Raw genomic sequence first — 27,073 nt, 5'->3', positions numbered from 1 at the left:
TAAATCATTTAGGTAAAAACGAGGCCTGTTTGTCACTTTCAGGCACATTCCTGTTAAAGTTTTTTTTCTTTTTTTTGCCAGGTTCCCTTACGAAAATTACCCATGGTTTTATCAATAACACCACAAATCATCATTCTTGTAGCCATGGCAACTGCAAATTAACCATAGTTTTGTTACTTCAAATAATAATTTACAAAGAATACTGTAATCTTTTTTTGTTGTTGTTGTTGCTATAAAAACAGACCTAAGCCATCAATAGCCTTTAAAATGACTTAAAATGCATTATATTAAAAAACTATAAGGCAATAATGATTGGTTAATAATAACACTGTTAAAATATATAATGTAGGCACATACAAAATAAACAATTTATGTACATGTTATTACAAATGCCTGCACAGGGAGCCAAATGCCATGTAATTGCTGCTGTTACATTTTTGCTATAGATGACACAGCCTATATAATTTCTTCAACAAAAAACGTGCATATCAAAACCTTTACAAAAATAAACCATGGTTTTATCATAGTAAAACTGCTTAATTTACTTTTGCATGATTTCTGAATGCTTAAGACTATGAAATAAATTTGTCATAATTAAGTTATAGCCATACTGTAGGTAAATGTCGAGAGCTACAGTTGTAATTAGTAAATAATACAATTTATTAATTTACCTTTTTATTTGATTAAAGTTCTATTTTCACCCCTACAGTAGGTGTTTTTTTTCCCATCATCATATTTGAGGAAGGGGGGCACAACAATACAATCCTGCTGTCCCGATGTCATCAGTGACTTTGCCTCCTGAAAAGCTAGGAAGGAAAAATTTTGAGGTCGTTGTTGTACAATTGTCATTGTTGAATCCTAGCTGTTCTTATGTTTGCTTTCATTATTTAAGTTTTAAATTTTTTTTTGTAACATTAGATTTTTTATTATATTAATGTTTGTCTTTTTTTGGTTTCATTTAAAAGATTGCACATTTAATGCACATTTGCATTTGGACATTTGCAAATTATTTATTTCATGTTTTGTGACAGTTTGTACTCAGAAGTTTAAGAGTAAAGTATGTTATTTAATTGTTGATTTTTATTTATTTATTTTGTATAAATACATAACCTCACTGTATTCATTTATAATGTAACATTATAGCGTGACATTTGTGTCAATAATCTTGAAGCACAGGTGACTCCGCGTGGTGGGAGGGGGCCCCCAAATCAAATTCTGCTTAGGGCCCCCAAGAGGCTCGGGCCGGCACTGACCCCTCTTTCACACCGCAAGCGTGAACGGTGCGCAAGCAGCGCGTCCGCGCAACTATATCGTCACTGCAGCAGCAGACTCTCGCGAGTATTCACACTGGAAGCATATAAGTACAGCATCACAGCAGGGGCTGCAAAGCGTGTTCGGCAGACAGTATAACCATTTCAAACAATGGGTATATATCTTTCAACATTTTTTTTTATAATAATACACCATACTTTCACCCACAACGATTAATTAAAAAGTTTAATGACCAGAAGATGTAAATCTTGGGCTCTTAAGATCCTTAAAGACCCCACACACCCTGGAAATCCACTGTTTCATCTGCTACAGTCAGACAGACGCTTCTGCAGTCTGATGGCAAAAACGGAGAGGCTCAGGAGGAGTTTCTTCCCTCATGTTATCAGACTACTAAACATGGACATTAAACACACTGAACTTTATAGACTGGTTGTTTAGTAACTCTCTGCACACTGTGCTTTTGACACAACCTAACTATGCAACTCATCCTCACTGCACATTGTTTACATCTCTGCACATCATCTGTGTAGCAGTTTCTGAGTAGCATCTCTACAAATCATCTGTGTAGTAGTTTAATATATTGTGTATATTTCATTATTTATATTTAATTATCTCCAAAAAAAATTCATTTTTATTTTTTTCTGTTGTTTCATTGTTTGGATTTAATTTTCTCTTATTTTTTTGCACAGTCTAAAAAGAGTATGCCAGACCTATATTTCACCGCTTTTTGTATGTCATATAACAAATAAAACTTAAGTCTTGAATGGTGTGAAGTGTTACCTGTGATTGAGTTGGTGATAAAAAGGAGATGGGCAAAAGAGTGTCTTAAACTGGACTTTAGTACCATTTATATTTTCCTCTTAAGTCTTGGAATGTTTTTTTTTAAATTATTAATTCTTGTATTACTATTTAGACTTTTTTTTTTTTTTTTATTAAATGTTTATTTGTAAAATGTACTTCCATGTGTGGCCTTTTGTAATGTTGCTTCACCTAGAGCCAGGTAGTTGTAACAATCTAAACAAAATAATTCACCCTCAGATTTCAAACTTGCATTAAAGAAAAACATTAAAGACAAACAACATACAGTAAACATTTTATTGCTCTAAATTACACATTCATTTTCTTGATACTGATATAATTATAAAATTAATATAATTTAATATACTTGAATGTTTGCAGTTTTCACAAAATTATATAACAACCATTTGTTAATAAAATTTTAACTAAAATAAAAAACAATAAATCAGTTTTTCATTAGTATCGCGCCCATTTGTAAAGTCCCGCCCACTAGCAGCAAAAGTTCCTCCCACTTGGAGGTCTTCGGGCTGCAGCAATACATGAGCAATACCTACTTGGGTTAGACAGCAAGACAGCAAGTCACCTGCCTAAGTTTTCGGATGGGCTAGCACTTTTTTCCAGGGATTTCAGAACAGCGTAACAAATATTGCGTCATCGGGCAGGCGTGGCCTATTTGATAATTTGCATAGGTCAACGATCATGCGCAGATGGAAGGAAAGCCGTTCGCTAAATTGCTTCAAATAGCGTTACGTCTGCGAGATTGGGTGTTTTTCAAATTACATTCATACAGCTAAAATTACATTAACACTGTTATATCTTCAGATACCTGTCCTGATCTCAGGTGTTTCATGTAAAATGTAAATTAATACAGTTACAACATCAGACCCCTGTCCTGATCTCAGGTGTTTCATGTAAAATGTAATTTAATACAGTTATGGCTTCAGATACCTGTCCTGATCTCAGGTGTTTCATGTCAAATTACATTAATACAGTTATATCTTCAGATACCTGTCCTGTTCTCAGGTGTTTCATGTAAAATGTAAATTAATACAGTTATGGCTTCAGATATCTGTCCTGATCTCAGGTGTTTCATGTCAAATTACATTAATACTTATAACTTCAGATACCTGTCCTGATCTCAGGTGTTTCATGTAAAATGTAAATTAATACAGTTATAACTTCAGATGCCTGTCCTGATCTCAGGTGTTTCATGTCAAATTACATTGATACAGTTATGGCTTCAGATACCGGTCCTGATCTCAGGTGTTTCATGTCAAATTATATTAATACAGTTATGGCTTCAGATACCGGTCCTGATCTCAGGTGTTTCATGTCAAATTACATTAATACAGCTTTGGCTTCAGATACCTGTCCTGATCTCAGGTGTTTCATGTAAAATGTAAATTAATACAGTTATAACTTCAGATACCTGTCCTGATCTCAGGTGTTTCATGTCAAATTACATTAATACAGCTTTGGCTTCAGATACCTGTCCTGATCTCAGGTGTTTCATGTCAAATTACATTGATACAGTTATGACTTCAGTTACCTGTCCTGATCTCAGGTGTTTCATGTAAAATGTAAATTAATACAGTTATAACTTCAGATACCTGTCCTGATCTCAGGTGTTTCATGTCAAATTACATTAATACAGCTTTGGCTTCAGATACCTGTCCTGATCTCAGGTGTTTCATGTAAAATGTAAATTAATACAGTTATAACTTCAGATACCTGTCCTGATCTCAGGTGTTTCATGTCAAATTACATTAATACAGCTTTGGCTTCAGATACCTGTCCTGATCTCAGGTGTTTCATGTCAAATTACATTGATACAGTTATGACTTCAGTTACCTGTCCTGATCTCAGGTGTTTCATGTAAAATGTAAATTAATACAGTTATAACTTCAGATACCTGTCCTGATCTCAGGTGTTTCATGTAAAATGTAAATTAATTCAGTTATAACTTCAGATACCTGTCCTGATCTCAGGTGTTTCATGTCAAATTACATTAATACAGTTATGGCTTCAGATACCGGTCCTGATCTCAGGTGTTTTAATGTCAAATTATATTAATACAGTTATAACTTTAGATACCTGTCCTGATCTCAAGTGTTATATGTCAAATTACATTAATACAGTTATGACTTCAGACCCCTGTCCTGATCTCAGGTGTTTCATGTCAAATTATATTAATACAGTTATGGCTTCAGATACCGGTCCTGATCTCAGGTGTTTTAATGTCAAATTATATTAATACAGTTATAACTTTAGATACCTGTCCTGATCTCAAGTGTTATATGTCAAATTACATTAATACAGTTATGACTTCAGACCCCTGTCCTGATCTCAGGTGTTTCATGTCAAATTACATTGATACAGTTATGACTTCAGTTACCTGTCCTGATCTCAGGTGTTTCATGTAAAATGTAAATTAATACAGTTATAACTTCAGATACCTGTCCTGATCTCAGGTGTTTCATGTCAAATTACATTAATACAGCTTTGGCTTCAGATACCTGTCCTGATCTCAGGTGTTTCATGTAAAATGTAAATTAATACAGTTATAACTTCAGATACCTGTCCTGATCTCAGGTGTTTCATGTCAAATTACATTAATACAGTTATGGCTTCAGATACCGGTCCTGATCTCAGGTGTTTCATGTCAAATTACATTAATACAGCTTTGGCTTCAGATACCTGTCCTGATCTCAGGTGTTTCATGTAAAATGTAAATTAATACAGTTATAACTTCAGATACCTGTCCTGATCTCAGGTGTTTCATGTCAAATTACATTAATACAGTTATGGCTTCAGATACCGGTCCTGATCTCAGGTGTTTCATGTCAAATTATATTCATACAGTTATAACTTTAGATACCTGTCCTGATCTCAGGTTTCATGTCAAATTATATTAATGCAGTTATGACTTCAGACCCCTGTCCTGATCTCAGGTGTTTCATGTCAAATTACATTAATACAGTTTTGGCTTCAGATACCTGTCCTGATCTCAGGTGTTTCATGTAAAATGTAAATTAATACAGTTATAACTTCAGATACCTGTCCTGATCTCAGGTGTTTCATGTAAAATGTAAATTAATACAGTTATAACTTCAGACCCCTGTCCTGATCTCAGGTGTTTCATGTAAAATGTAAATTAATACAGTTATAACTTCAGATACCTGTCCTGATCTCAGGTGTTTCATGTAAAATGTAAATTAATACAGTTATAACTTCAGACCCCTGTCCTGATCTCAGGTGTTTCATGTCAAATTACATTAATACAGTTATGGCTTCAGATACCTGTCCTGATCTCAGGTGTTTCTTGTAAAATGTAAATTAATACAGTTATAATTTCAGATACCTGTCCTGATCCCAGGTGTTTCATGTCAAATTATATAAATACAGTTATGGCTTCAGATACCTGTCCTGATCTCAGGTGTTTCATGTCAAATTACATTAATACAGCTTTGGCTTCAGATACCTGTCCTGATCTCAGGTGTTTCTTGTAAAATGTAAATTAATACAGTTATAATTTCAGATACCTGTCCTGATCCCAGGTGTTTCATGTCAAATTATATAAATACAGTTATGGCTTCAGATACCGGTCCTGATCTCAGGTGTTTCATGTCAAATTACATTAATACAGCTTTGGCTTCAGATACCTGTCCTGATCTCAGGTGTTTCATGTAAAATGTAAATTAATACAGTTATAACTTCAGACCCCTGTCCTGATCTCAGGTGTTTCATGTCAAATTACATTAATACAGTTATGGCTTCAGATACCTGTCCTGATCTCAGGTGTTTCTTGTAAAATGTAAATTAATACAGTTATAATTTCAGATACCTGTCCTGATCCCAGGTGTTTCATGTCAAATTATATAAATACAGTTATGGCTTCAGATACCTGTCCTGATCTCAGGTGTTTCATGTAAAATTACATTAATACTTATAACTTCAGATACCTGTCCTGATCTCAGGTGTTTCATGTAAAATTACATTAATATTTATAACTTCAGATACCTGTCCTGATCTCAGGTGTTTCATGTAAAATTACATTAATATTTATAACTTCAGATACCTGTCCTGATCTCAGGTGTTTCATGTAAAATTACATTAATACTTATAATTTCAGATACCTGTCCTGATCTCAGGTGTTTCATGTAAAATGTAAATTAATACAGTTACAACTTCAGATACCTGTCCTGATCTCAGGTGTTTCATATAAAATGTAAATTAATACAGTTACAACTTCAGATACCTGTCCTGATCTCAGGTGTTTCATGTCAAATTGCATTAATAGTTATGACTTCAGATACCTGTCCTGATCGTTTCATGTTCACAATATACTATTCAGTTATGTTATACCTATTTCACTTCAATAAGTTTACTGACTTTACATCCATTCTATCATGATTTCTATCACACAAGACAAGTCTGCAGTTAAACCTCAGATTTTATTCATCTCAGTACTTTTCCAAAGCCCACTGCTTGTAAAGAAAACCCATGTAACTATTCATAATTCTATCCTAAATTGAATTTACACAGAAAGAACATTTTTAGTTTGAGAATGTTTGAAGGACTGGTTGGTTCAGGGCTTATAGGATCTTCTGATGTATTATCTCCCAAACCATCACTTTTCTGAAGAGTGGACTGTCACACTACAGAGAAAGAAATAGATAAATCAAGAGCATAATAAAATGTTTGAGGGTTAAAATGTGTGAACAGGAACACTGTTGTACCTGTCTGAATGTGAGTGGCTTATCAAACACATGATTAAATATTTAGTGATTAGCATGAACTTCAATAACCATGTTTGGTTTGTATTAAAACTTACAGTAAAACATGAGTACTAACATTACTGCACGTTTTACATTTTTTGGTTGTTTATTTGTTTTCGAAAATAGCTTAACTGATAATAAAACATAATAGATATGAAATACAGTATAATATCTACCTGTATGACTGTTTTCTCCATCGTAGGTATGATTTTATTTATCCTTCATTATCCATCTGAGTTGATCCTAGGATTAAAAAAAAAAAAAAAAAACTCGTGTTTTGCGCATTCTGCGCATGATCGGTGACCTTTTTTTTTTTTTGAAAGAGGCGTTTTACCAAGACCTGCAGAAACGCCCATTTTACGTTGTGGTAATGAAACCCCTGGAATTTAGTGAATGCCTTTTCGGATGCAGCCGACGTTACTAATCACTGTCGGGATAGGAAGGGCAGGTTTTCATAACAAAACCCGCCCAAATGCTACTCAAAACGAGCTAAAAACACGTTTCGAGTGGGGTCCCTGGTAAAAATTCCGGTGGTGTTACACATACATTTTTGGTGGGCTTCCCCTTCTAAAATTCGGATTTTATTCGAAATCTGTTCTGAGACCAAAGAAGAATATTTTTCGCCAGCCTGCACAAGGGGCAAGAGCGTAATCCTACTTGATGATACGGATACGACACAACCGCTATGCTGTCTGACCTGAGTAGTACATGACGGCCGATCAGCAGATTCGAGAAATATTGGAGAGCTAGAAAAACTGCCAGTAATTCCAACCTGTTTATATGCCAACTGCGTTGTGTCGCCGTCAATACTCCGTGAGCTGAGCGCCCTTGACAAACAGCTCCCCAACCGGTCAAAGACACGTCCGTCGTGACAGTCTCTCGGGAAGCACAAATCCCCAGCCGAACTCCAGCTAGAAGGAATTCGGTTGACATCCATTGTCTTATTGACATAACACACCTCCGTGTCACCGAAATCGTCCGATGCGGAAGACAACAGGGTGAAATGTTCCGGCTTGTCATCCACCACTGAAAAGGGTGCATATGAAGTAAGCCCAGATGGATTACAGGGGAAGCCGCTGCCATTAGACCTAAAGTCTGAGGCACAAACTCACCGTCACTGTGCGACCTAGATGCTCCTGCCGCAGCACCACGATTGGTTAACAACCATGGGAAATTTCCACGGCAAAAAGGGGGGCCTTTCTGAACTGAATGGTGTATCCGTGACGAATTGTGCATAACACCCATAGTGAAAATGCCGGGCAAGTGCTACGTAGTGGTTTCCAAGCCTCCGCCTGCAGCGTTCCCACATGCATTAACGTTCGAGCAGGGAAAGCTTGCAGCGTCCGTAAGCAAGGAAAGCGCATGTGTAAAAAGTCACTACGTTTCATTGTGTCTAATCCTGAAGCGTATCCGCGGCCGAATTAAATCCAACAAAATGACCATAGGGCCACGCCGCTAGCGTAATTACAGCAGCTGTGTGAGCCGTCATAAACAGGCTGTCTTAGTCAGCCTCTTGTGCTGTGCCTCAACTCTGAAGGCTGGATTGTGCAGTGTCTGAGGGGGCGCTCAAGTGATAGCTCGATCCAATGATGCTGCGAGGCAGTCAGTGTTAGAGCTTGGGGACTGCAGTGAGAGGGCTGGATGTGCATTAGCGGTCCAACAGCGCTCTCTAATGGAGGGCACAGTCCCTGGCGAACAGGAAGGGAAGCGCATGTGTCAAAGTCGCTGCGTTTCGTTGTGTATAATTCTGAAGTGTATCCACGGCAGGATTTAATCCAACAAGATAAACATCGGGCCACGTCGCTGGCGAGAACGCGGCAGCTGTGTGAGCCGTTATAAACTGGCCATCTTTGTCAGCCTCTTGTTCCGTCCCTCAAAATCTGAAGGCTGGATTGTGCAGAGTGTCTGAGGGGGCGCAAAAAATGATAGCTCAATCCAATGACGCTCGAGGTGCCTTTGCTGCGAGACAGTCAATGTTAGAGCGTGGGGACTGCATTGAGAGGGTTGGAAGTGCATTAGCAGTCCAACACCACTCTCTAGTGGAGGGCACAGTCCCTGACGAACAGGAAGGGAAGCGAATGCGTCAGAATCACTGCGTTTCGTTGTGTATAATCCTGAAGCGTATCCACGGCAGGATTTAATCCAACAAGATAAACATCGGGACACGCCGCTAGCGAGAACGCGGCAGCTGTGTGAGCCGTTATAAACTGGCCGTCTTTGTCAGCCTCTTGTGCCGTCCCTCAAACTCTGAAGGCTGGATTGTGCAGTGTGTCTGAGGGGGCACTCAAATGATAGCTCAATCCAATGACGCTCGAGGTGCCTTTGCTGCGAGACAGTCAATGTTAGAGAGTTAGTTCACCAGCGGCATCGCTGTATAACAGCAGTCCACCATGTCAGCAATGGTGGCGAAACCCGCGGCTTTCGTGACGTGCACTGATTAAGGCTGCTTCCAGGACCTCGAAACCTCTTGGTGGAGGTCCGTGAAGAAGGGTAGCGGCTCACGGGGGGGATAGTTTATCCACCACGCGGGTAACCACATTCAATAGCTCACTGAGGAAGGGGAGGCGCGTTTCTCCTGTCTGCTCGGAGGGAGAGAACCGCATGTGCCGGCCAGAGCCTACTCTGAGTTCGAAGCCGCGGTGGACAAACATAGTTTGAAAAAGCAAATCTGCTGATTAACACGCTCGAGTGGGGGAAAGCGAGCAAGTGGAAAAACTCCAGTGCATCACTGTATTCATAGTCAAAGCCGCACATATCACCCCAAACCACCACCTCGTGCGGGGCCTTGGGGACCGCAGAAGCGAAACGGTGGGGGTTAGATGCGAGGTGACCTATAGAAAATACACTCCAAAGCGGAGATTCTTTTTTTTTTTACTGTAGCCGTAGGATCAGTAAAACGATCATGTTCTATCACGGAGAGAACATGTAGAGAGGCTGCTAGGAACCTCTCATGAGTGCCTCCTCGTGATAAACCCATTATACGGCTCTTACCTTTCGTTGACTCATCGCGTCCGCGAAGAGGAGTTGACACTGCTCGAAGAAAAAAACACTGAGAACGCGAGATGGTTTTCTTAGGGCAAAGATGATTCGCTTTCCTGAAGGAATGAAATCTGAGCGAAATAGCGCGCGGCACTCAGGTATACGATGCGTATGCATGCGTAGGGCGGTGCCAAGCGCTATTTGGCCAATAGGATTGGCGGGATGGTATAGGGCTTCAGACATTCGTCACACCGAGGGGTGTTCCCATATGGTGACGTCACCGCAGCATCGAAGTGACCTATGAAAGGGAACTTAAAAGATATAAGTAAAAGGTTTAATTAATGCATTTGTAAGTATCTTGATAATGAAGAACATTGCCCATGTTGTGGTCTTGTTGCAGAAACGGCTGCCTTTTTATTTAGTGATTGTTGTATAGCCAATACTGTTGATTTAAATTTTTTATATTTTTAACTCCACTAATGTGATCAAGTGTTATCCTTAAAGCATTTTTTTATAATTAGAAAACACAAAATCATTATCTCTTGAATATTTTTTCAGTTATTTTACGTGAAAAATGTTTTTCTTGTATAGTATCTCATATTATGATGAACACATGAATTTTTTTATTTACTGTTTTATGGCATTATGATTGTTTATTGTTAGATACAACTGTTTTACCATGATGTTTTATGTAATAATTTGGCAATAATAAAAAAGAGGGTCAGGTGCACTAACTCCTCACAGCGACTCTACAATATCTGCACAAAGGGTACTTCGATCAGCTGCTCGAAGATCTCACCTTTGGAGAAGACTGTTGATTTGATACTCTAAAAATGTAAGTATTACTTTTTGAAATTAACATTACCCCATAATGAATTGCATCTTTTGCCCACCCCAACACTTACATGCAATAATAACGATAAATCCCAATCAATAATTATATACATTTTTTTTCTTAAAATTACATTTTAGTAAAAGAAGCAAAATGTATTTTCTTTTGTGACATAGCTATACATGAATTTATACTAGTTACACAAATGCAGTCGATGTGAATACATCAATTTTCAGTCAAGCAATTAATAAATGAATGGATAAGATATTTATATTTTATTTACGGACAACAAAAAACATATTTAAATGTTTAAAATAATGTATAAAAGTTAGCATCACAATAAATGCATACATGTACAAGTTAACAACACATAAAACAAAGCTTCATTCAAACTTATTGTTCTAACAAACATGTATTTACAGATGGTGAACCCAACATCCTCCTGCCATCTGAACACAGCTGACACAGTTCTGCTGCTGCACTTCACAATCTCACGCTTCTCAAAGGGGATGTCGTTGAGCAATAGGATGAGGAAGACCTTGATGACGGCTCTCTGAACCACACAACCTTGAAGCTAGAGCAGGGGAACACGTGCGGGGCAATCTGACTGCTGTTTCTGCTACAAACTTTCGTGTGCCTGCACCCCATGAGCACGACTACCTGAAAAACATTTACACAGAATTTACAAGTACATGCATTGATTTATTACTTTTGTAGTGGGCTAAACCAGTGAAGTGGTTTAAATTTATAAATAAATTATAAATTTATCCAAAGTGACTTACAGTGCATTCAGACTAACAGTTTTTACCTAACGTGTTCCCTGGTATTCAAACCCACAACCTTGCACTGCCAACGCAATGCTCTACCACTTGAGCCACAGGAACACCAGTGTGTCCTTGAGCAAGGATCTCTTCTCCAGGTTGATCAGAGAATTGTAGGCCCCTGTAATAAGAGCACTGTCAATCACTTCAGATAAAAGCTCCATCACATTTTTTGATGATGCTTTTGAAGCTTCTGAAAATCAGCCTTCATTGTTTAAACAGTAGTCAGCCGAACAAACTTTACCAAAATCACATCCTCAGTGTTTTGTGGTCATTGTCTAGATGCTCTCACTGGCTCTGGGGTCACTGAGGATGAAGACACCACAGCAGCATCTGGTCCTGATGAGACAGTAAAGGGCAGGTGGAGTGAGGGAGTGTCTCATCTGTGACTCTCGATCATTTCCAGGATGATGCTGTGGTCTTCTCCATCCTCAGTGCACACACCAGTCTACAGACATTTTCATGTCCTACAAAAATACACATACACAATACAAAAAGTCATTACATTATTCTTTTGTTTCAGGTTTTCCCTCTTTTTTCACCTTTTCTTGCAGGTCCTGCTCCACCCCAAAAGATCTGCAGCAAATGCACAGAAATCAAGAATAAGAAAAGAGGTGTAATAGTTGTTTAAAATAAGATTAATTAAAATAAAATACAACTTAAGATTTAAAATGTTTCATTTATTTTTGTAGTGTACTTACACAAATCCTTTAATGGCAGCATTCCTTCATCACTGTCTCTGCAGCAGATAAACACGTGTGTCTCATCTGTCCCTATAACATCCAGACAAGATTCAGTCTCCTCTGTCATATATCTGTGATATACTGCATTTATATGTTGAGTTAATAACTGATGTAACTCACTTTTTATCCAACACAAATGTTCCTTAAATTATCAATATTGCAAATGGACAAATAAAATAGATAACTTATGTTTAGTTACTTTACGTAGATTTGTTTGTTTATATGACTTACATTCATCTAAAGCAGTGTTGACAAAAGTGAATTCTACACAATATCACACACACACATCACTCAGACACCTGTTTCATGTCTGTTAGATGTGCTCATCTGCAATACTTATCAAACATTATCTAGTCAGATGATAGACATTTACTAATATTCTTCAAGAAGTATATGTGGTTTATGTAAATCCACTATTGAATCGTGTACTTAATGGAGCTCCCCTGTTATGCATTATAAAACATTTTTACAGCAAAATCACAAATATGCTATATTATGTAGGTCACAGACAGGGTTTAAATTAAGCCTGTAAAACCTGGGGATAGCGTCTTTAGACCTTTTGCTTATACGTTGCTTACTTTACGCCTTAGTTTTAATAAATTATTAACTCCAAAAACAATACCACTGTATGAAAATGACTTATACACTTCAATTTAAATAATTATTTAATAATAATTAAATTATTTTATAATTTAAAAAAATATATATTCTCAACGTTGTCTCTCACAGCAAGCTCTCATATTCATAATCTTTCCAGTTGAGTTTAACGGCGGTTGGCATCCAGCTTATTGTTGCATTACCGCCAGGGGCGGAGTGGCAATCGGGACGATCGGGACTTTGACCGGCCGACCGGTTGATGAATTTTCATGATCAGCCCATTATAAATTATTCATAACGGCCGTGAGAGTGGCCGGAGCGGGAGCGCGGCGGCCGGCACTGTATTTCTCAGTCATAGTTACCCCCCTGCATATCGGGGGCGTTTGTAAAGCTGCTCATGCTGAAAATAACAGCAACATTTTGTCACATTTAGCTTAAAACAATGTTTAAAAAACTGGTATGAATTTTTGACGGTCACTTTTTAGCACATTTACAACAATATTTGTCAACTTAGAGATATTTTAAATAGTTAAATATAAATATTAAATGTTAGACCTAAATGTTAAATGTTAAATCTAAATCTAAATGTTAAATCTAAATGTTAAATCTAAATCTAAATGTTAAATATTAATTTAAATCTAAATTAAATCTAAATGTTAAATATAAATATAAATCTAAATGTTAAATCTAAATGTTAAATATAAATATAAATCTAAATGTTAAATCTAAATGTTAAATATAAATGTTAAATATAAATCTAAATGTTAAATATAAATGTTCAATTTAAATGTTAAATCTAAATCTAAATCTAAATGTAAAATCTAAATGTTAAATCTATATCTAAATCTAAATGTTGAATCTAAATGTTTTGGTTGAAACTAAATATTTAGCTAATATGCAAATTCAAAAAGCCGGAAGTGCCAAAATAAAAGCTCGATGAGGTCAGTGTGTGTTTATAGCATCGTGTTAAATAAGGAATGAATAAAACTCATCTCATCCGAGGAAATTGACTCTTGGACATGTATTATCTTGATAATGACTACCTAAAGTAATAAACACGTTTGGAGAAACTGTATTTGAAGAGTACGCTAGTGTATGTAGATATTAATGTTAGGGAACAATGTGAGTGATGTGTACGTTTAGTTTTATTATCTGATCCACACTCCGGAACAGAAGAGAGCGGTATTGCACCAATAAGCTGGATGCCAACCGCCGTTAAACTGGGAAGAAGACGAATATGACGGCTTGCTGTCAGTTACAATGGTGAGAATATATTTTTTCACCAAATAATTATTTAAATTTAAGAGTACAAGTTATTTTCATACAGTGGTATTGATTTTGGAGTTAATAATCTATTAAATCTAAGGTGTAAAGTCAGCAACATATAAGCAAAAGGTGTAAAGACGCTATTCTCCGGTTTCACAGGCAAGATCTTGAGCCATGGCCTGATCCTGGCTTAATCTAAACCCTGTTTGTTACTTACATAATACAGCATATTTGTGATTGTGCTGTAAAAACACGTTTTATAATGAATAACTAACAGGGGAGCTCCATTAAGTACACGACTCAAAAGTGGATTTACATAAACCATATATACATCTTGAAGACTATTACTAAATGTCTATCATGTGACAGGATAGTCTTTGATAAGTATTGCAGGTGAGCACATTTAACAGACATAAAACCGGCATCTGAGTTCACTCATTGTTGTCAACACTGCTTTACGTGAGTGTAAGTCATGTAATCAAACACATCTACATACAGTAACTAAACACAGGTTATCTATTTTATTTGTCCATTTGCAATATTGATAATTTTAGGAATATTTGTGTTGCATAAAAAGCGAGTTACATCATTTACTAACTCAACATGCAGATGCAGTATATCACAGATAAATCACAGAGGAGACTGACTCTTGTCTGAATGTTACAGGAACAGATGAGACACATGTGTGTTTATCTGGTGTAGAGAGACTGATGAAGGAATGCTGCCATCAAAGGATTTGTGTAAGTACACTACAAAAATAAATAAAACATTTTAATTAGTGTAATTTCAAAGAGTTATAACAGCACTTTTGTTATTGTTGATTTCTGTGCATTTGCTGCAGATCTTTTGTGGTGGAGCAGGACCTGCAAGGAAAGGGGAAAAAAGGAAATACCTGAAACAAAAGAATAAAGTAATGACTTTTTGTATTGTGTGTGTGTGTGTATTTGTGTAGGTTATGAAAATGTCTGCAGCCTGGTGTGTGCACTGAGGATGGAGAAGTCCACTGCAGCATCCGGACATGGTCCAGAGATATGGATGATATGCTCCATCACTCCAGCTCTCATCAGGACCAGATGCTGCTGTAGTCTCTTCCTCATCGGTGGCCCCAGAGCAGCGAGAGCATCTAGAGAAAGACCGAAAGACACTGAGGATTTGATTTTGGTAAAGTTTGTTCTGCTGGTTTCTGTTTATACAATGAAGGCTGACTTTCATTAGCTTCAAAAAGCATCATCAAAAAATGTGATGGAGCTTTTATCTGAAGTCATTGACAGTGCTCTTATTACAGGGGCCTACAATCCTCTGATCCACCTGGAGAAAAGAGCCGTGCTCAAGGACATACTGATGGTTTTGAACCAGTTCAGTGGTTTAGCCCACTACAAAAGTAATAAATTAATGCATGTACTTGTAAACTATGTGTAAATGTTTTAAAGGTATTGGTGCTCGTGGAGAGCAGGCACACAATTGTTTGGAGCAGACACAGCAGTCAGATTGTCCTGCACGTGTTCTTTTGCTCTCGCTTCAAGGTTGTGTGGTTCAGAGAGCCGACATCATGGTCTTCCTCATCCTGTTGCTCAACGACATCCCCGTTGAGAAGAGTGAGACTGTGAAGCACAGCGCAGCAGCAGAATCAGAACAGCTGTGTTGAGATGAGAGTAAGATGTGGGGTTCACCATCCGTAAATACATGATTGTTAGAACAGTAAGTTTGAATGAAGCTTTGTTTCATGTGTTGTTGACTTGTACATGTATGCATTTATTGTGATGCTAACATTTATACATTCTTTTAATCATTTAAACATGTTTCTTGTTGTCAGTAAATAAAATATAAATATTTTATCTATTCGTGTATTAATTGCTTGACTGAAAACTGATGCATTCACATCAACTGCATTAGTGTATGTTCATGTATAGCTATGTCACGACAGAAAATACATTTGGCTTCTTTTACTAAAATGTAATTTTAAGGAAAAAAATGTATATAATTATTGATTGGCATTTATCATTATTATTGCATGTAAGTGTTGGTGTGGGCAAAGGATGCAGTTCATTATGGGGTAATCTTCATTGTTGAGTAGTAATACTTACATTTTTAGAGTATAAAATCATCAGTCTTCTCCAAAGGTGAGATCTTCGAGCAGCTGTTCGACGTGTGCAGACATTGCAGAGTCGCTGAGAGAAACTGTACTGGACTGTGGAGTTAGTGATGCTGTGAAGTGGTAGTGCACCTGTACCTCTTTTTATTATTATTGCCAAACTTATAACATAAAAGATCAGGGTAAGACGGTTGTATTTAACAATAACAATCATAACGCCATAAAACAGTAAATAAAAATGTAACATGTTCATCATATGAGATCCTATACAAGAAAAAAAAAATCACATAAAATAATTGAAAAAATATTATAGAGATAACGATTTGGGGTTTTCTAATTCTATATAAAAAAAAAATAACATTAGTGGAGTTAAAAATATAAAAACTACAGGAGCATTGAGCAGCATAGAGCGCCCTCTCGTGGCTGTAGATGGTCATGTTTTCTCTTGCTTCATGTCAAATTAATTTTGATAAGTCGCAGGACCAGCCAAACTATGAAAAAAGTGTGATTTATAGTCCGGAAAATACGGTAGTCATTATCAAGATAATACATGTCCAAGAGTCAATTTCCTCAGATGAGATGATTTTTATTCGTTCCTTATTTAACACGATGCTATAAAGACACACTGACCTCATCGAGCTTTTATTTTGGCACTTCCGGCATTTTGAATTTGCATATTAGCTAAATATTTAGTTTCAACCGAAACATTTAGATTCAACATTTAGATTTAGATTTAACATTTAGATTCAACATTTATATTTAGATTTAACATTTAGATTTAACATTTATATTTATATTTAATATTTAGATTTAACATTTATATTTAGATTTAACATTTAGATTTAACATTTATATTTAGATTTAACATTTGTATTTAGATTTAACATTTATATTTAGATTTATATTTAACATTTAGATTTAACATTTATATTTAACATTTATATTTATATTTAACATTTAGATTTTATATTTAGATTTAGATTTAACATTTAGATTTAGATTTAACATTTAGATTTAGATTTAGCATTTAGATTTAACATTTAACATTTAGGTTTAACATTTAATATTTATATTTAACTATTTAAAATATCTCTAAGTTGACAAATATTGTTGTAAATGTGCTAAAAAGTGACCATCAAAAAATTCATACCGTTTTTTTTTTACATTGTTTGAAGCTAAATGTGACAAAATGTTGCTGTTATTTTCAGCATGAGCAGCTTTACAAACGGCGCCAGGTACCTGCACACTCATCTCATCTCCCCCGTCATATTCTTCATACAGAACTTTAATGGTCACAAAAAAACAAACAAAAAACGAGTATTTAATTCATTTGTTTGTTCTTAAATTAACATAGAATGGAGTAAAACCTCCTGGGAATGGGGAATTCGTTTATCCAATGAACCGATTGCAGGTCAAGTCTGTTTACAGAAATGTAGGGAGATAATGAGCGCCCCCTGCCCCCTCGTCTAATGGCATGACCCAAAAATGGCACATGCCAGACTAGAGAGAGAGAGAGAGAAAGCGCGCAAATTCTAGAAAAAAAGAAAAATTGACAGTCAGGAAGGATTAGCGTGGTTGCATAACATTTAACGATACCCCCATGGAAGGCAAGAAGAGAAAGGACAAAGGAGGGGCCGAAAAGGCCAGAATGAAGAAGAAGCGGATGCTGGAGGAGAATGCATCAAAGGGCTCAAAAATTACGGATTTATTCCGAAATCAGGCGTCAACAGGTGAATTGACAGAAAAAACTGCAATTAACGTACGTTATTGCTAGCCGCCCGTGAACTAGCACAAGCTAGTAAATGTTGGTAGCCTAATAATAATGACTAATTTAATTAGTGGTAGGTAGACAGTGGTGTGTGTATTAAATATATTCATACTATAATGACGCCAATTAATAATCAGTATAATAAAAGTTCAGTTGTAAGTAATTTATAAGTGGTTAGTTTATGATAAACTATATAATTTACAAAAACATTCATAAATGATTAGCAAGTGATATGCTCACATTTTATGTATGTTTTGAACGAAAGTTTACATCGTATGTTTCTGCGGAATCAGCCAGCGCGAAGGACGTCTATATTCCGATTGGTTGCTGGCGTTTTGCCGCTGAACAGCGTCATAGCTCATTATTACCATAAAGTTGAGCCACTTTCAACTCTCGGATTGACGCTCTGGTCACTCAAAACGCAACGTCAAGGAATTTGACGCTCCTTGCAGCTGAGAGAAGCCAGCTTCCATTGAAAATGAATGACTTCCGGTAACTTTGGAAGCTCAAGTCAGCGGCGGTGTGAACGCCTCTCACGTGGCGTTGTCAAGGTAGCAATTGCACTGGATCTAAACAAATCAGTCTAACCATAGACCATGTGACCAGTAGCGGTGGCTTTCTTAATATATTTAAAATAATTTAGCAAGGGTTATGACGTTAGTAGTATATATTTTTTAGCATTTTTTTTTTTACCACTGAGGGCCGGTGGTTTACGAAATTTCCTGGGGGTCGGGCGTACTGCGCAGACTCAAACTGAGCTTGATGACGTAGATGTCACGTGAGCAACCTGTAAGTCTTCTAACCACTGTGCCAAGAGAAATCTGAATCACCCACCGAATCTTGCAGACGTTGTTGAATAATTTTGTCCCATTGCTTTTATGGACTCTCTATGGGCTTCTCCCTTGACGTCATGCCTCCACGTCCCCACGATTGCCTCATAGACAGTAAACGATTGCCTGCAAGCTTCTCCTCCTGTCCATACGGTAATTTCTCTACTGTGCGAAAGAGAGTCACCGGTTATGACGCAATCGTTAGCCTATTCTTTACAAAAACTGCTTCTACGGGGCCACAACATAAGATACAAGGTAATGGGGCCTTTTATAAATTTTCGTGTTTCTTTAGAAATAATGAATGGACAAATGGAGTCTTTAAATGCCTCAGATGTAAATTTATTCGCTGTCAAAGTGACGCCAAAATGAATGGAAGTCAATGGAATGCTAACAGCAGGTGGGGGTCCGCTAGCCAATGGCGGCACCCAGGGGTGCTTCAAAAAAATATGAAACCCTGCCCCCCAGATCTGTGCCCTAAATAAAGCCGCCATATTTCCAACAACTTTTTTTTTGAGCTCACGCGTGGTTCTGTGTGATTTGGACAACTTCCAAGTTATGCCTCCTACTTCAAGTTACGCCCCTGTACATGCTTGAGAATTTGCACGAAACCATCGTCTGAGGCAGCCCAACGCCATCTAGTGCACTTCACTTTGTTAAAAAGACAATTTGTAAGACATTACAAAGCTGTTTTTGCACAAGGTTTCAACATTAAGTTATTTAAAATGAAATTACACTTTATTTACAGTTCAAATTATTTTGGTTGAGGTTCCAAAATGCAATGAAACATGTGACATCTTTATTGGATAATTCATTTACAACCCAAATTAGATATAAGGTCAGTGGTTTCAGCAGATTTTCAGTCCTGAAGACTTAATTTAGCTGAGGAATGACTGCAGTGACAACAGCAATGGACAAATTAGTCTATTAAAGGATGGGTGAGTCCTCTTCTACTCATGTGGACCAATATGCTAAGACATCTTGCTCTTCCTGGTTATGTAGCTCTGGTAGTAAAAGTTGCTGAAGAGTATAATGAGGCTGATGCAATATGCAAACACAACTGCATTCATGGAATCAGGAAAATCACACTCGGTGAAGAGGTTGTAACCAGTGTGAATAGTCAGCAAGACAAACTGGACCTGTAATGACAAGTTGTTCAACAGTCCCGCTGATGTTATGTTTCTGTTTTAAAATTTTTAATTCTAATTGTAAAAATTATCATCTGCCCATCTATTTACAGGACATCTGTATTGATGCAATTTACAAAAGAATACAAATTTGTGAAAAAAAGGCTCTAATAGACTAAAAGTGAGAGACTAAATGAGCAGAATATCAATGTGTTGTGTGTATTTACCAGCTGTAATGAGGTGAGGTAGTGCTTCCACCACAGATATTTCTGCATGTGAGGCCCCAGGGCCGCCAGGCCATAGTAAGAATACATCACTATATGAACAAAGGTGTTCAGCAGCCCGATAAAAAATGCTAAATGAATAGGCAAAAAGACACAAAATATTGAAATACATGAAAAAAATTTCTTTAAAAAAATGCATGCATAAGTGTTATTTTTAATGTGTATATAAAAATGCATAGAATCAAAGAAGCCAAGGAACCAGTTGACATTGAATATATATTAATTATTTAATGTTTGTCTTACATTGACCTCCAGCCACAAATTTAACTCCTGCCCACCAGTTGAAGATCATAGTTCCATGATGATAAACATGTAGAAAAGTGAGCTGGCTGTTCTTTTTTCTTAGGATAAAAAAGACCTGATAGAGGAGGTTGGGAGGGAAAGCTTCTTTATTTGAACTGCATGTCTAAAACAGGTGTAAATATCTGCAACAATCATATTTTTTAAAAGGGTAAAACTTACTGTATCACTAAGCTCAATAACTTTAGAGAAGAAGAACCACCAGCATACACTGGCCATCTAAAAAGATACAGTAATTATTAGGTAACAATGCATATTTTTTTGGAAATTGAAAAATAATGAGGTAGGTAAATTTGATTATGATTTGAAAAACAGGAATTACTGATTATTAGCAAAGAACACTAGGCAGCTAAACATAAAGTGAGAGAGATGTAATCACCCTCATTCCTAGAGGACTGGGGCTGTAGTCCACAGGTTGACACAGATAACTGTAGTTTTCCAGCCATGATGTGACTAAGAACTTTGGAAAGAAAAATAGATTTCAGATTTGATGACGGTTATTTTAACGCCAAGATCTTGAAATAGTATGCACCTATATTGGACTGAACAAGTATGTGTGAAATACAAAATGTACCTCATGGAACATGTAAATCGACAAACCGACCATAGCAAAGTTGTATACAATAAGCACTGCTTTTAGGTTCACTGGTTCCTTGTTTTTCATAAGCTTGGGTCCAATCCAAATAATACCAAGATAGCACAAAAATATACAGATGATTGATACAGGAGAGTAGACAAGAAGCCAGGGGTCTGTCCGCTTATCTGAAATACCATGACAGAAAACACAAGGAGTTCTGCATAAAAGTGCATTCTATAGATGATTATATTAATATTTTATGATGTAAAGTTTCTCTAGATAGTACAGTTAAATACAAGGTGTAAAATAAATCATGCTTATACAACACGGAAAAAAAAAATCATACCCCCATTTTCTAGAATCCAGCGGTGCATGGATTCCACTCTCTGCCATGTTGATTCCATAGAGGAATATGTGCTTTATCATAAAAAAAAGAACAAAAAGACTAGACTAGCATTCAGTCGACGGTGGTAAAACACGTATAAAGAAGAATATATCCAGTGTTTTTGCTTTCTTAATAATAGGCTACATGCTATACAAAAAAAGCGAAGGGTTGCATACGTTAAGGAAGTAGATTTGCAACACAATGATTTGAGGTCTTGTCCTTGAGGGATACCTTCTCCATATTGCAGGCTGTTAATGTAATTATTGCAACTTCTTGACAAGAAATTTAACGTACGTTTTTATTATCTGACTGCAATTGGCTTTTTCCGTATAGGGATTATTTCACGTTTTGACAAACGTTTGCAATCAACAGAACTGCGGCTAGCTTGACCGCAGTAATTTACTGGTGAACTTACCTGAGGAAAAGTACAGGTGTATCGCACTGTGTGGAAGAGTTCAGTCAGTCGCGCGGTCAGATAAGAACTTTGAACTTCACACAAAATTATTAGAGTAACATGGGAAATAGAGTGTTATCAGTTGTTATGCAGAAGTGTACAGAACTACTGGAAGAAAAACTTTGGACTGCACCCAGTTTTCATAACTCACGTTTCACAATTATAAGTCCCACTGGGGCCAAGAAAACAGACAAATTAATCTGAAATTTAAACAAATAGAGCAAATTTATAATTTTACTTTTAAAGTATATTTACACATATGTGTCATATTATAAATAACCTCAGGTTTGTTAATATATATATATATATATATAAAAAACGACTCTTATTTTGACACCCAGTATCAGAGAGGGAAGGGCATTCAGGGCGCAGTGAATTAAATGAACATGACCACGTGATCTAATTTTATCTGTCTGGCTAAATACTTTTAGATAAAAAGTTTGCTGCAAAATAAAAAGTGAAGTAGAGAGAAAGATTTCTTTGTGTAAATGTGTTTGTTTGTTTCTTTTGTTTCTTTTATTCTGGATCCCAACTTTTCTAAAACCAGGCTGGTTACACATTTATTTATTTATTTAAAAACACAACAAGCTGCAGCCTAATGTGTTATTATATGTGACACTATAGCAACATAGCAAAATGACAATGACTACACATTGACTATATAAAAAAATCAGAAACCTTAATGTACAGACAGGCTTTTGTCAACAGTTTTGGCTTTTGGTCGTTGTCTTAGAGGTAGAAAAGAATTTACTGATGCAGAGTTGTTTGGGTCCTTCATTAGTAACAGCACCCTTAGGCTTTTTTATTTTGTTTGACTGTTTCTCAGGGCTGGGTTTTCTCTTCTTTTCCTGAAAAAGTGTAAAATGTTAGGGTAGGGCAAAAAGATATGAAAATGAAAATAAGTCAAAAACAACAAACAGTGCAAAGTATGAAGCACGTGCAAACTCAGGAACACTTACCTTACTGTCCACCTTGCTTGAAGATTCATAGAGCTTCATAATCTGTGAAAAAGAAAATACAAAATCTTTACATACATGTGAATGACAGTAACAACAAGGTTTGTTAGGTCTGTCTTTGCTGTGAAACCCATGAAAATATACACAACCTTTTTAACCCCAGTGGATACAGCCGCCTCCTTCAGAGCAGATTTAGTGAGCCAGCAGGTCTTCTGCTCTTGCTCTCCTTCTGACCAGTCAGACACACGCACAGAAAAGACTATATATGTTTGATGGATGTGGGAGAAAATGTGCACCACCTGATAGAGAACATGAAAGACATGAATGAATATCAAAACACATGCATTGTAACCAAACGTGCACATCATCGCCGAAGATGCAAATCAAATATTGACCCAAGATGATATGTTTTGGGGAAAACACAAACCTCTCCCACAAACTGCACTGAGTTAGCATCTAGAGATTTTTCCAGCAATTTTTGCATCATGTCACATATCAAGTCTTTATATTTATTCTCACAGACGTCTGCTGCCAAGAGCATGCTGGGCAGCTCCCACATCCCTGCCAAGAGTCCTGCAACACATCAATGTAATCCAAAATCATATTTTTCATGATATTTTCCAGTTTCTAGAAACCTTTTCTCATTCACCCAGTAAAAACTATTGTTTCACCTTTGCTCGGTCTTTGAGTGAGAAAATACTCCATCTCTTCTCCGGCTCTCTGGCGTTCCACTATACAGGTTAGGGTTTGCTCCACACGTGGAGCTTTTTTAACAGGCTTTCTTGGGTAATTCTGCACCCCCAGCTGAGGGTCCCAGTCCTCTGACAGACACAAGTCACATCTCCCAGCAGCCACTGTCAGAGAATGTGAACGTGCATTAGACACTTCTTTTGATTTATAGATCTGAAGTATGGATAAAAAGAGAATATTTCATGATTAACCTAAGACTTTACAACTTACAACAATTCTCTATGTCAGGAACTGAGGTGTTGAGCTTTGAGACAAGCTTACTTAGAAACCTTTTGGAGTCAATCTCTTGTTTAATGCTCACCTAAAGTATAAAAGACATAAAATCTGGTATATAATAATTTGACAGTTTTACATAAAAGCATTTGTGAGAACTGCTCAGCAGTACCTTCCTAAAGGCATGACAATGGGTTTGAACAGGACACTGGCCACACAGAGGGGATTTCGGGGTGCAGACTCTGGCCCCTAATTCCATCATAGCCTGATTAAAGTCTCCGGGTTTCTCTGGGTCAACAAGTGTATCAGCAATTTTCCTGAAATATACCAATAAATAGACCAATTGAAGCCAACATTTTACATATCAGATCTAAATTTGCTTAACAGTACAATCAGCTTGATGTGTCTTTCAGTACCACAAAGCATCTGTTACAGCAGGACTGGTGCTGTCTGCACCTATGGCTCGAACGCGACAGAGAACTCGAATGACATTTCCATCAACTGCACCAGTCACCTGGAGAACAACAAACATCATTGCATTAAATAAATAAACAGCATTTATTGCTAAATATTCACAGTGTTTAATAGAAGTTCCCCCAAATTTAGGATATTTAAGATGTTAAAGATTGTTCTTATTTAGCATTACTTAAGGCTATGTCCATACGAAGCCAGAGCTTTTCCAATGCGATCTTTTTATCTGACCTCAAGAAATATCTGCGTCCACACAAAACCACATAACTTACAAAAAAAAAAAAACATGTCGTATACTGTACATGCCAGACCACCATGTGGCTCTGTAATTCTGCAACAGATATGCACTAAAAACGGAGCAGAAGACTTGGACTATGCAAATAAACCTTGTGCGCAGTAAAAAGCAAACATGGAAAAATAAATTTTTTAATCTGTATTAATGTTAATAAAAAGACAATTGCTCAGTGTTTGTTCATGTTTTTGTTGTGGTAACGTGACAGAGCGGTGTCTGACTAGGGGTAAGATGTGGGCTGATGACTTCACAAGTAATCCACACAAATCCAGTGGCACACATTCAATGCAATTGAGGCATTGGTGAGCAAGTATAAAATGCATTTCTCATCAAATTCATCACCATCCTTGACAGCTTGAGGGTGAGTAAATTTCATCTATTTTTTTGGCGAGCCATTTCTTTAAGAAAATGGATCAAATCAAATGTACCTGTCCAAGTGCTATAGAACTGATTGCGCCAGCGGTGTAACGTCCAACTCCAGGCAGCTGTTTTAGCAGTCCTGCTGTGTTCTTTGGCATCTGTCCATCCAGTTCTGATACCACCTATTGTAAGAATCAAATCTTTCAATATGTGCAGATGATTACACAAATATACGAAAGCAAACATCTTAATTGTATCTAAATTCTGCATTACTATGTTAAACCTACTTTCTGAGCACCTTCGTGCAGCCTGCGTCCTCGAGAGTAGTATCCAAGACCCGCCCACATTTGGTTCACTTCCTGCAGGGAGACAATAATACACCACTGTCAGGTGCTCACTATGTCTCTGTCTTTATATTTTGTGGATGTCAATGGATTTAACCATCACCTCCAGTGTGGCTGCAGCAAGTTTTTCCACAGTTGGCCATCTCTAAAAATAAAAGATGCAGAAACAGCATAAAATGTGGCACTCCAGAGGTACTTTGAGAGGAGATATCAAACAGCTTGGCTACCTTCATCCATCTGTTATAGTAGTCTATCACTGTGGCAACTTGGGTCTGCTGTAACATGATCTCTGAGACCCACACTGAGGAACACATCAGAAAAAATTTAAAATAAATACATTTACATTTTAAAAAAGTATTTAGGTTAAGATGATCACGACATTAAAACACTTTTTGATACCTCCATATGTCCTGATATTAACATCTGGTTCTGTCATAGCCTGTATAGATTACAACACACACACACACACACAAAAGACTGATCGCATTTCAATGTTTTCTTTGCATTGAATGCAACTAAACTATTTTGTAACAGTTTTTGTTATAGACATTAGTTAAGCCACTGAAACAAATAACCCTAAAGTATAACTAACACACTTTACCCCACAGTCAACATTTTGGGAAAAATTAAATAATTCCTAGCTAACTAAATAATTTATGTGCTTTTACACAGACAATTTATTTTACCAGTATAATTCATATTTTCAGGCCTACAATCATTTTTCCCCCTGCAATACATTAAATGTGCTTGAACATGAAAAAATAAAATAGCACTGAAATGCTGATCACTTCCAATGAGCATCTACAACTGTATACCATGGGTCCAAAAAAGCATAGTAACTTGACAAAAACTATGTACAGTCTGTTAGATTAGGTTATTTACTAATTAAGAGTATTATATGTCTTTACCAGTGTCCTCCAGGGAAGCTCTCTCTTATTCTGATCATACCACTGCAGTAGGTGAGAGCGGAAAAGAGGGATTTCAGTTGGATCATGGAAAAAGTGGTATGATGAGGAAGGTCCAGTTTCAGACGGTTCCTCTGGTGGAAATAAGAACTCAAACTTAAACATTATAACATTTTAAAGGCAAACGTCGTGTTGCCTTGATTTATAACGTCTCTCAGTTGCACAGAGAACCACTCACCTTCTTTAATGGCGGGCTTTGAGTTCTTCTTATTGCTGGATTTGATCACCTCTGTGCTTTCTAGAGCGGCCGTCTTCCCCTTCTGCACTGCAGATCTTAACCTGCTCATAGCGCTAAACCAATCTTTAACTAATTAGTAAACAACCTGTGGTACACTTAAAACTCCCTTAAAACTTTCAGTTAAAATCAAAACTATCTTCACATGGTCGCTATTATGGGAAAAAAAATAAAACGAAATAAACCTCAGCTCAGACCGTTGAAAATCATATATTAAAAACGACGTGCAAAGTACTACTGTTAGTAATGGAACAAGTAACGAGTGTTTTCTCAACATACAGCAGCACTTTCTCTGCAGGAAAGTAATGGGAGTTCTTCTTCTTCTTTTCGTTTTATGGCAGATTGCAACCATGACTATAAAGGTGCATACCGCCACCTACTGTATAGGAGTATGTAACATGAGAAAATATTATCATGACTATATCATCAATCAAAAAAAAAAAAAAAAATTAATATACTACCTAAATCCTATTATATATTCCTATATTTTTCAAATATTGTACAACTGCTTTCTGTGCATCCTTTACCCCATCTCCTGTTGTGCCTAACAAACCTTCAATATTCCACTTTCTTCTGACTTATCTTTT

At 36.8% G+C, this 27,073-nt stretch overlaps 2 protein-coding genes across 2 annotated transcripts; both read right to left on the bottom strand.

Moving 5' to 3' along the window:
* Nucleotides 1–19,489: 19,489 nt before the first annotated feature.
* On the bottom strand, nt 19,490–22,110 carry elovl8b (ELOVL fatty acid elongase 8b). The gene is made up of 8 exons (XM_059503889.1): nt 21,862–22,110; nt 21,408–21,478; nt 21,059–21,246; nt 20,864–20,944; nt 20,647–20,703; nt 20,428–20,542; nt 20,128–20,255; nt 19,490–19,912 (listed from the first exon to the last, which is right to left on the bottom strand). The coding sequence occupies exons 2-8, from the start codon at nt 21,463–21,465 to the stop codon at nt 19,745–19,747; spliced, it is 795 nt and encodes a 264-aa protein (XP_059359872.1). The 5' UTR covers nt 21,466–21,478; nt 21,862–22,110; the 3' UTR covers nt 19,490–19,744.
* Nucleotides 22,111–22,565: 455 nt separating this feature from the next.
* mutyh (mutY DNA glycosylase) lies at nt 22,566–26,793 on the bottom strand. Its single transcript, XM_059503888.1, has 15 exons — nt 26,430–26,793; nt 26,195–26,325; nt 25,686–25,725; nt 25,514–25,587; nt 25,390–25,431; nt 25,230–25,301; nt 25,011–25,124; nt 24,236–24,333; nt 23,992–24,136; nt 23,817–23,907; nt 23,528–23,710; nt 23,284–23,429; nt 23,006–23,155; nt 22,860–22,901; nt 22,566–22,748 (listed from the first exon to the last, which is right to left on the bottom strand). Exons 1-15 carry the CDS (start codon nt 26,536–26,538, stop codon nt 22,602–22,604), a joined length of 1,584 nt encoding a protein of 527 aa, XP_059359871.1. The 5' UTR covers nt 26,539–26,793; the 3' UTR covers nt 22,566–22,601.
* Nucleotides 26,794–27,073: the final 280 nt, after the last annotated feature.

This window comes from Carassius carassius, chromosome 21, assembly GCF_963082965.1.
Source record: "Carassius carassius chromosome 21, fCarCar2.1, whole genome shotgun sequence".
In the NCBI taxonomy this organism is placed as follows: domain Eukaryota; kingdom Metazoa; phylum Chordata; class Actinopteri; order Cypriniformes; family Cyprinidae; genus Carassius; species Carassius carassius.
Note: the sequence above shows the minus strand (reverse complement) of the source record. Positions and strands in the feature narration are given on the sequence as shown.

Excerpts from the sequence above, each read along its gene's own strand:
- elovl8b (XM_059503889.1), bottom strand. The coding sequence starts at position 21,465 with ATGGAATCAACATGGCAGAGAGTGGAATCCATGCACCGCTGGATTCTA. Across the intron at positions 21,247-21,407 it reads CTGGATTCTAGAAAATGGGG|ATAAGCGGACAGACCCCTGG; the intron begins GTATGATTTTTT and ends ATGGTATTTCAG. Across the intron at positions 20,543-20,646 it reads TTATTGAGCTTAGTGATACA|GTCTTTTTTATCCTAAGAAA; the intron begins GTAAGTTTTACC and ends CTCCTCTATCAG.
- mutyh (XM_059503888.1), bottom strand. The coding sequence starts at position 26,538 with ATGAGCAGGTTAAGATCTGCAGTGCAGAAGGGGAAGACGGCCGCTCTA. Across the intron at positions 26,326-26,429 it reads AAAGCCCGCCATTAAAGAAG|AGGAACCGTCTGAAACTGGA; the intron begins GTGAGTGGTTCT and ends TATTTCCACCAG. Across the intron at positions 25,302-25,389 it reads TTGCTGCAGCCACACTGGAG|GAAGTGAACCAAATGTGGGC; the intron begins GTGATGGTTAAA and ends GTCTCCCTGCAG.